The 11,027-nt window shown below is 48.2% G+C and overlaps 2 protein-coding genes across 2 annotated transcripts; one reads left to right on the forward strand and one right to left on the reverse strand.

The window, feature by feature from the left end:
• Window positions 1–43: 43 nt before the first annotated feature.
• Window positions 44–5,281, reverse strand: cpox (coproporphyrinogen oxidase). The gene is made up of 5 exons (XM_066659217.1): window positions 4,918–5,281; window positions 3,289–3,493; window positions 1,434–1,577; window positions 631–741; window positions 44–189 (listed from the first exon to the last, which is right to left on the reverse strand). The coding sequence occupies exons 1-5, from the start codon at window positions 5,161–5,163 to the stop codon at window positions 44–46; spliced, it is 852 nt and encodes a 283-aa protein (XP_066515314.1). The 5' UTR covers window positions 5,164–5,281.
• Window positions 5,282–8,870: 3,589 nt separating this feature from the next.
• On the forward strand, window positions 8,871–10,762 carry ccdc181 (coiled-coil domain containing 181; the record flags this gene model as incomplete). Its single annotated transcript, XM_066659216.1, has 3 exons — window positions 8,871–8,982; window positions 10,217–10,382; window positions 10,506–10,762. Coding segments are annotated over exons 1-3 (525 nt in total), but the record flags the coding sequence as incomplete, so codon positions are not given.
• Window positions 10,763–11,027: the final 265 nt, after the last annotated feature.

Raw genomic sequence — 11,027 nt, forward strand, 5'->3', positions numbered from 1 at the left:
CCTTACACTCTCCGTCCACACATTTGTATCAGGGTGAGGTGTCCTACCACTTCTTAAACTCGGGGTAGAATTTTGGGTGGTGTTTATCACACGCCTCTCGCAGGACGCCGTGGAAAAGAGCCCCATCCTCTTCGTTAATGTAAACAGGAGTGAGGTCAGTGCCCCCCCCAAACCACCACTGCTTATTGCCTAGAGAGAGAGAGAGAGAGAGAGACAGACAGACAGAGACAGAGGACAGACAGAGAGAGAGGACAGACAGAGGAGACAGAAAGAGAGAGATAGGGGATAGAGAGAGAGAAAGAAAGAGAGAGAGGACGGAGACAGAGACAGAGGACAGACAGAAAGACAGAGAGAGGACGGGGACAGAGAGAGAAAGAAAGAGAGAGATAGGGGATAGAGAGAGAAAGAAAGAGAGAGATAGGGGATAGAGAGAGAGAAAGATTATTATTATTTGACACATGCTCAGCTAAATGTGTTATTTTTGTCACTTATATTTTGAATAGTGTTTTTATTTAGGCCACTGAACACACACACACACTACTGACAGTAACAAGAGAGAGAGGGGTGTGGTTAAGTGATAAGAACATCTGTGTCGTTCCTCATAAAGCCGATGACCAGGCAGAAACTCACCGTCCTCCTCCTCGAGCTCGAAGTATCTGTAGTTGAAGTGCACTGTGGGAATGTGGGGGTTTTTGGGGTGGATGACGGAGCTGACGCCCATCGCGACAAAGGGCAGCTTCCCTGCGGCGCACAGATAAAGACAAAACCGTTAGAGCTCAGAACACGACCAGAGTCACGTCCCGAGTCCAGCTCAGACCAGCGCTGACAGCGAGGAAGTCTCTCACACCCTCACATCCTCACACCGGGCCCAGAGGAGCTCAGAATAACGCTGATAACTAAGAGCTAGAATAAAATTAATGTCCTGAACTCCTCTTAGTTCAAAAGTGAAAAACATGTGATCACAGTGTTGTAAGGGTTAATATTAGAGTTATTAACTGGATATGAATGTAGTCTGATACCCGAGAACCCCCTCCCCCCCCCCCCCCCCCCACACGGACGTGCCCACACACACACACACACTCTATCACTTTAATCTCTGCTGTGGCATTGCGTAATCCTCGGGGCCAATATTGAGTAAGGCTTTGTTTCCAGGAAAAATACCTCTTTCTCTTTTATTCACTCTTTCCCCGTGTCATTCACCCTCTCCCCCCCTTTCTCTGAATTTCTGTCTTTTCTGTGTGACTTCCACCGATCCACTGTCAACGTGCTCTCCCCAGGAGCTCGTACGACGTTAAACAGCGCTGTGGAAAAGGTTAGAGGTCCGGTTCCTGTCCCCAGCGCCGTGACCAAACGAGTCTCTAACCTCCTCCATTTCACACCACAGCGCAGTGAACGAGACTGAGGGACGCTGGTGGAATTCCCCTGTAACTCACCGTCTTTTCCTTTCAGCACCTTCCCTCGGCTCCGCATCTGCTTGGCCGCCTCCTCCGTCAGGAACCCGGACACCACCGACACGTTCACCCCGGCCTTCTCGAAGACATTCCCGTCCTGCATCACGCAGCTAATCCCCCCTCCACCTGCAGCACACACCAAACACTTATTACATCATACGAGCAACGTTCGGAACATGTTCGACCGACGCAGGGCCCGTCTGTAAAGCGCTTAGGACTGAACTGTGTATGTATCATGAGAGGCTTCTCCTCATCTGGGAAGGCTTTACTCTACATATCAGAACATTGCTGTGAGGATCTTTTTGCATCCACAGGAGCGTTAGTGAGGTAGTCAGGTGCTGTAGGGCCTGTCCACACTGAGCCGATGTCTGCACACAACACAATGGAGATGAGGCAGCTGTTAAACAACACAATGCAGTGATGACATGTTTCAAAGTGCTTCTCGGGACAGGCCTTTTTTTTTTAAACAATGAGGGTCTTGAGTGTGGTACAAAGCACGGGACTCCCTCCATTCATCACAGACGACGTACTGGATATCAAGAGAGAGAGAGAGGTCACAGTGAGAAAGAAAAGAGTGAGATAATGATGAGGTAGAAAGAGAGAGAAAGATCATGATGAGAAAGAAAAGAGAAGGAGTGAGATAATGAGGTAGAAAGAGAAAGAGAGATAGAGAGAGAGAGAGAGAGATCACAATGAGAAAGAAAAGAGTGAGATAACGATGAGGTAGAGAGAGAGAGAGAGAGAGAGAGAGAGGTCACAGTGAGAAAGAAAAGAGTGAGATAATGATGAGGTAGAAAGAGAGAGAGAGATAGAGAGAGAGAGAGAGAGATAGAGAGAGAGAGAGAGAGATCACAATGAGAAAGAAAAGAGTGAGATAACGATGAGGTAGAAAGAGAGAGAGAGAGAGAGAGAGGTCACAGTGAGAAAGAAAAGAGTGAGATAATGATGAGGTAGAAAGAGAGAGAGAGAGAGAGATCACAATGAGAAAGAAAAGAGTGAGATAACGATGAGGTAGAAAGAGAGAGAGAGAGATCACAATGAGAAAGAAAAGAGTGAGATAACGATGAGGTAGAAAGAGAAAGAGAGAGAAAGATCATGATGAGAAAGAAAAGAGGAGTGAGACAATAATGAGGTAGAAAGAGAAAGAGAGATCATGATGAGAAAGAAAAGAGAAGGAGTAAGATAATGATGAGGGAGAGAGACAGAGAGAGATCACTATGAGAAAGACAAGAGGGGGAGTGAGAGGAGAGGGAGATAATGATGAGGTAGAAAGAGAGAGAGAGATGGAGGTAGAGAGAAATGCGAGTACACAGTAACAGTCGTGCGGATGTGTTCTGTACAGAGGACGTGTCCCTTCAGTTTTCCCTTGGGTTAGGTTCATTAGGTCAAGGGCACCCTACCCTTTGCTGCCCTGTGTTTGACAGAGAACTCTGGACCCCTCCCTCCCTCCCCCTCCTGACGCTTGTGAAATTACCAACACACCCTCACCCTGAGTCAGGTCAGAGCGGGTTCCTCTTTGAGTTCTTCCTGAATCAGTCTCCGTTGGTTCCACTCACTCGGGGCTGCAGCCACTTTTCAGGAACTTATTGGCCATAACATTAAAGCCAACCCCACGTTTCAACACTCAGACTCCACTCTCCCAGCTCCACTGACCACACAGGAGCACTGCGTATCTCTAACTTACAGCTGCTCGTCGTCCACCTGCTGCTCTGCATCTTTCATTAACCCCCACATTCACTCTGTTCTTCAATCTTCAGTGGATCCACTGCGCACCGTGGGTGAGTGAAGGAGTGAGGGAATGAGTGAGGATCCACAAACCTAAGCTGCTGTCACTCACCTTCCTCTCGTCTCCAGCGGTCCACCTTAAATTTCCCTCCATCCACCGCCTCGAGCGCCCGGCAGAACTCAGCCTGCGTCTGCATGATCAGCATCTCCATCCTGGAGCTGATCTCCCCCTTAGTCTTCTCCAGCTGCTCCACAGGGGTCATGGGCGGAGACATGAAGGACTTGCAGCGCTCAGCCACATCCCCTTCCTCTTCCTCCTTCACAAACAAAAACAATGATGTTACAGATACAACACACACACACACACACACACACACACACACACACACACACACACACGATCATCATTCCTATAAAACAATGGTGTTGTGGTGGCACTATCAGCAGAAGACTGTCAGTTGGATCCCTGCTAATGCCTCGGCAGCTCAGGACGTGGCCTAAGCGCAGTGATAGCGACATATGTCACGAGACAGATGTGTGTAGTCTTTATTCTCCTCCGGTGTGTTGCGCTGTCCAGTGGTGCTGTGTGTTAGTGCTCGTTCTATAGGGGCATGCTGTTCTTGGAAGACGAGTTCACAACAGCTGAGAAGTCTTTAAGTGTGGAGCAGAAGCATGGTTTAGACACGGGTTTATTTGGAAAGAACAAGGCTGGTGTTTGTTCTGAATCACGAACACTGCTCCGGCTCATCACAGTAGAACTGAACGTATAGAGCCCTCTTTCTGTCGTTACGTTTCTGAACTGGGAAACTCTTAAAACAGACCACCCACCTCAGGTTAGACTTTTAAAACCCATCTGAAACACGCTTCTATTACACACTAAAGTTATTATATTCTTCCTGTGTTCAAGTTTATCACTAATTATTTTAAAACAAATTTAAATTTCTACATGTATGAAATACGCTCTAAAAATATGAGAAAATATATCTCAGATTAATAAATAAGAAGACAGAGAGAGAGAGGGAAAAGTGAGAGAGACAGAGAAAAGAGACAGAAAAGAGTGAGAGAGACAGAAAAGAGTGAGAGAGACAGAAAAGAGTGAGAGAGGAGAGAGAGACAGGGAAAAGTGAGAGAGAAAAAAGAGACAGAAAAGAGAGAGAGAGAGAAATATGAGAAAATGTATCTCAAATGAATAAGACAGAGAGAGAGAGACAGAGGAGAGAGACAAGAGAAAAGAGAGAGACAGAGAGGAGAGAGAGACAGAAAAGAGAGAGAAAAATATGAGAAAATGTATCTCAAATGAATGACAGAGAGAGAGACAGAAGACAGAGAAAAGAGAGAGAGACAGAAGACAGAAAAGAGAGGAAAATATGAGAAAATGTATCTCAAATGAACAAATCAATTATTACTACTCGTAATAATGAAAGAATAACAATAATAGTAATAATGATTATAATAAAATCTACTATATACACATTTATAATACTACAATTAAGGCACAGTCCAATGCTGAGTGCTGAGACTTTATTAGACCTTATACCCCTCTGGTCCACGCTTGGCATTGGGCATGGTGCACAATAAAGCAGGTGTACTGAGGGGTCACAAGTAATGAAAAGTCGTACATGAGCGTGAAAGAGGTCCCTGTGTAATCTGACAGTAAATAACAGCTGAGGTGAAAGTAAAGTAATGCCAGTGAATGAATGAATTAAATAAAAGAGGTTAGAAACATTAGCATGACATCTACCTTCACCGGGGGGGTCCTGGATGCCATGTGAGCCTCCTGGAAGTGACTGAACCCGGCCACAACGACTCCACACACCGCTGCAGCTCCTCCGCTCACCCACTGCACTTTCCTCCGGCCGCTCTCACTGACCACTCTCCCACAGGACATGTGTCTCAGGACCGGGGTGAAACCTCCTTTCCCGGCATTGCTCAGTCTCACCGCGGACCTCAGCGCCCTGTTCAAACCGCACAGCACCAGCGACGACATGTTCCCGGCTCTCAAACTCCCAACAACCGCGAGGTCGGATCAGCGCCGCTTTAAAGCCCGCGCACCGCCAGGTAGTCGTGTTGTTCCGCACGTATCTGGACACTTCTTACTCTTAGAGGCGTGACCACAGCGTGACATTAAGTCTGCAGCACGGCGCATGCTCGCGCTCAGCTGCTGCATTATGGGAAATTGAGTTTTTTCCCTTGGCTAGTCAAACTACAGCAGTTAAAGAGCCCACATCCCACCATGGTCTTATAGTTTAGAATTTTAGTAGCTTTAATGTTTGTATGTGATTACGTACGAACAACATTTTTAACACCCTGCAGATACATAAGCTGTTCATTCATTCATTCAATAATTCATTCATTTATTCATTCATTGTCTGTAACTTTTATCCAGTTCAGTGTCGCAGTGGATCCGGAGCCTACCTGAAATTACTGGGCGCAAGGCAGGAACACACCCTGGAGGGGGCGCCAGTCCTTCACAGGGCGACACACACTCACACATTCACTCACATACACCTACGGACACTTCTGATTCGCCAATCCACCTACCAATGTGTGTTTTTGGACTGTGGGGGAAACTGGAGCACCCGGAGGAAACCCACGCAGACACAGAGAGAACACACCACACTCCTCACAGACAGTCACCCGGAGGAAACCCACGCAGACACAGGGAGAACACACCACATTCCACACAGCCCTTATATACTATCAGTGACTTAAAGGCTGATCTGTGTAACAAACTAATGACTTTAAGAAATAAATAGAACATAGTGTCCTTTAAACAGAGATCACAATGCTTCTTCACAGAAAACCAATTAGCATCTTTCTTATAATCCCACATTACCCTCTTCCTTAATCATTTTACACAATGAGCCACATCTTCACTCTATTTTAGGAATGACTTTAGATTAAACTCTTTGTGAAATAAATCCAATTTTACACAGCGACACAAAATGGCTGGTGTAGGACTGTTGCCACACGTTTGTTCACGATTACAAATGTAAAAGTCATCTCTGTAACTTTCTCCGAGAACAAAAATCGAAACATTGCACACCAACAGACATTTCTATAAACAACAGTGGAATCGAGAATAGAGGGAAATCATACATGGAATCGACTCACAGAACCGACTCCATTGATTCCCATTACTTTCAATCAATCTGAATAAGAGTCGACTCCATCGTTGCTAGAAAACAGTTCTTCACAATAAACACGCGCTCCTTATGGAGGCAGCCCCCCCCCCCCCTCCTCCCTCACCGTTCCCGGCTCCTCTCAGCGCATGCCCCCTGGGTTTGTGTTGTGCGTCTCCATGACGACACCTGCTCCAGGAGGCTTGAGAGGATTAAAGGTGAAGTGTGCGCGCGCACAGGTGAGCGCAGTAGATCCAACAAACCGCAGCAGACGAACACGAACAAGGACTGAGGGGCAATAACACCAGCGTAAACAAGAGCATCCAGAGCTGAGGTCTCCTCACAGGTGAGTCCCATCACCCTACAGGTCTCTCTCTCTCTCTCTCTCTGTCTCTCTCTCTCTCTCTCTCTGTCTCTCTCTGTCTGTCTCTCTCTCTCTCTCACTCACACACACACACACAGAGCGAGAGAGAGAGACTGATAAAGCTCGAGCTCAGCTTAAATCCAGCCAAAGCTCTCAGACACATACAAACTTAACGCTTATATAAAAGTTGTAGGTCCTTGTTGAGAGCAAACAAACGTCCCCACAACTACATTATGATCATGTTGCCATCTTCCTGAGGGATTAGGACCCCACAAGGATATAAATACACGCTCACAGCCTTGTGTTTATCTAACCCCGTTAGACAGATAGGACATATGGCGGCAGGGGGAACAGCAGCTAATGCACTTTAATGCACTGCACTGGTTCTACACTGGGTTTGTGATGTTAATGCATTCATTGAGTCTCATCCAGGACATCTGTCCTCCTCGAAACATTACACAGTTCATTCTAAAGACTTTCCAGTCAGTTACAGAGAACCATTTTGTTGTTTTAATACATTAATAATACACTGATGTTCAATAGAGAGAAGCATTCATACATTTCATTACCATTCAGTCTTTAAATACAACACCCAGGAAACACCTGGCATCAGTCTGTCACAGGGCAACACACACTCACCCTGTCACTCCCACACACACACACACACACACTCACCCTGTCACTCCCACACACACACACACACTCACCCTGTCACTCCCACACACACACACACACACACTCACCCTGTCACTCCCACACACACACACACTCACCCTGTCACTCCCCCCCCACACACACACACTCACCCTGTCACTCCCACACACACACACACACTCACCCTGTCACTCCTACACACACACACACTCACCCTGTCACTCCGACACACACACACTCACCCTGTCACTCCCACACACACACACAAACCCTGTCACTCCCCCCACACACACACACACTCACCCTGTCACTCCGACACACACACACTCACCCTGTCACTCCCACACACACACTCACCCTGTCACTCCCACACACACACACACACACACACACACACACACACACACACCCTGTAACTCACACACACACACACACACTCACCCTGTCACTCCCACACACACACACACTCACCCTGTCACTCCCACACACACACACACACTCACCCTGTCACTCCCACACACACACACACTCACCCTGTCACTCCCCCCCCCCACACACACACACTCACCCTGTCACTCCCACACACACACACACACTCACCCTGTCACTCCCACACACACACACACTCACCCTGTCACTCCGACACACACACACTCACCCTGTCACTCCCACACACACACACAAACCCTGTCACTCCCCCCCCCACACACACACACTCACCCTGTCACTCCGACACACACACACTCACCCTGTCACTCCCACACACACACTCACCCTGTCACTCCCACACACACACACACACACCCTGTAACTCACACACACACACACACACTCACCCTGTCACTCCCACACACACACACACTCACCCTGTCACTCCCACACACACACACACACTCACCCTGTCACTCCCACACACACTCACTCACCCTGTCACTCCCACACACACACACACACACACCCTGTAACTCACACACACACACACTCACCCTGTCACTACCACACACACACACACTCTCACCCTGTCACTCCCACACACACACTCACCCTGTCACTCCCACACACACACACACACCCTGTAACTCACACACACACACACTCACCCTGTCACTCCCACACACACCCTGTAACTCTCACACACACACACTCACCCTGTCACTCCCACACACACCCTGTAACTCTCACACACACACACTCACCCTGTCACTCCCACACACACACACACACCCTGTAACTCACACACACACACACTCACCCTGTCACTCCCACACACACCCTGTAACTCTCACACACACACACTCACCCTGTCACTCCCCCACACACACACACACACTCACCCTGTCACTCCCACACACACACTCACCCTGTCACTCCCACACACACACACACACACCTATAGATGTTTTCACAGCTATAACACATTGTCCAGCTATAACATTATGTACTGGATGTTTGTAACTGTGTGTTTATTTCTTTCAGTGAGGAGAGTGAGTGAGTGAGTGAGTGAGTGAGAGAGAGAGAGAGAGAGAGAGAGAGAGAAAGAGAGAGAGAGAGGGAGGGAGGGAGGATGAGTGTGGCCGTGAGCAGCAATGTTCAGGAGGAATATGAGGACGACTTTGAGAAAGATCTGGACTGGCTGATCAGCGAGGAAAGCAAGAGCGAGGAGCAGGTGGGAGTGTGTGTGTGTGTGTGTGTGTGTGTGAGTGTTCTGAGCTCATGGTGTGTGTGAAATCCATCCCGCTGGCACAAGCTTTCACTCACATACAACTATGTCTCATTTCAATTAATTATTAAACACACACTCTCTCTATGTATCTGTGTCTCGGTTTCCATCACACACTCCGCAGTGAGCCCCGTCTGAGTGTCCTCCATCTTTACACACTTCACCACCCTTAATCCCCTGTGCTGTTCCTGTTATTGATCTGTATTTACATAGTTCACTACTGTATAACGTTTTCAGACACTTCTCAGGAACCGTAAAGTGCACTCATTACAGACTGAGGTTCTGTTGTGAACGCAGTCTGTATAATCTCCAGAGATAAACGAGAAGTGAAACAGGGCGTCCTGGAGCAGCTGCACATGAGTCTAAATGTGATTTTACTCTCTATGTTACCTACTCATCTCCACTCGTCTTTCCCACTCCTCCACCAGGGGAATCAGGTCCTGGTTCTGGAAGCGGGTTCTTGTTTAGTGGCTGTTCTCTCGTGGTTCAGAGCGAGTCGAGTAGGGACTAAACCGTGGCGTGTAAACCTTGCAGAGCGCTGATCGTCCAGAGAGAGTCGTCACTCTACGCCACGCGACGCAGACGACCAGCACCAACTCTCCATCTGTAAAATCTCCAGCTGCAGCAGAGATCACGTTTGTTTTTATCCGACTCACGACGGCAGCTCGTAAAATGACGCCGTGGTCTTTTGAAGAGGTTCAAACGCTCCTTGGATCGGTGGCCGACGAAAGAATCCAGCGAGAGCTGGACGCTGCAACAAGGAAGGAACAAACTCTACTGATCTGTCTGAACTGATGAAGGAGCTGTGTTCAGTCCCAAACAACAACAACACGCCGATGCACCATGAGTAAACACCGCATAACGTTACCGCCGCCGTTGTTGTGGTTCCCACAGCCCACTGTTCCTCTTAGAGACGGGGTTAGAGACGACACTGATACATTTCGTGTGGGGGGGAGCTGTGTTTGTGTTGTTAGTGGAAAAGCAACCCGGGACCAGGGACCAAAAAGCGAGTAGAGCAAGTACAGTTGAGTAGAGTAGGTAACATGCAAAGGACAAGCACCATACGGTCTTCAAAAATGAGGGTGTGTACAAACCTGCGGTCGTATAGAGAGAGCTATAAAACTGTGTGGTTGTGGAGCTGAAGAATAAAGGGTTAATGCCCCTGTGGTCACTGTTCCAGGACGATGAAGACATTGAGGCTCAGATAGACAGAGAGCTGAGGGAGGAAGAGGAGGGAGTGAGGGAAGATGATGAAAGGAGAAGAGAGAGAGTGGTGGAGGATGATGGAGAAGAGGAAAGGTGGCCGACGCCTATGGAGCCGCTGGAGGGAGCCTTGGATTCGGACGGTGATTGTTGTGGTTTGAAATTATTGTCTGTCTATCTATCTATCTATCTATCTATCTATCTATCTATCTATCTATCTATCTATCTATTGGCCAGTTTCTTTGTCTATCCCTCTCTCTCTACAGTAGGGCATGCTGAGGACACTGAGGATGAGGAGGAGAAGAAGATAATGCTGATGAAGATCGAGCAGGCAAACAGACAGCTGCGTGCCGAGGAAAGTCCAGATCAGACACGCCGCAAACGTCTGCAGTTTAAAGACAAGCTGGTGGACCTGGTGGTCCCAGCTCAGGATTACAGCTCACACACTTCACACAGCTCACACACCCCCGACAGCGCCATCTGCAGGGGCCCCAGTCCCCCCTCACCCTCAGCTGGACCCGAGGTAAGACATCTGTGTGTGTGTGTGAGAGAGAGAGAGAGAGAGAGAGAGAGAGAGCGATAGGAGACAGAGAGAGAGAGATGAGAAAGAGAGAGAGAGACAGAGAGAGAGAAGACAGAGAGAGAGAGAGACAGAGAGAGAGAAGACAGAGAGAGAGAGACAGAGAGAGAGAAGACACAGAGAGAGAGAGAGAGAGAGAGAGAGACAGAGAGAGAGAAGACACAGAGAGAGAGAGAGAGAGAGAGAAAATCAGGTGAATCAGGTCCTG

This window comes from Hoplias malabaricus, unplaced genomic scaffold, assembly GCF_029633855.1.
Source record: "Hoplias malabaricus isolate fHopMal1 unplaced genomic scaffold, fHopMal1.hap1 scaffold_592, whole genome shotgun sequence".
Classification (NCBI taxonomy): domain Eukaryota; kingdom Metazoa; phylum Chordata; class Actinopteri; order Characiformes; family Erythrinidae; genus Hoplias; species Hoplias malabaricus.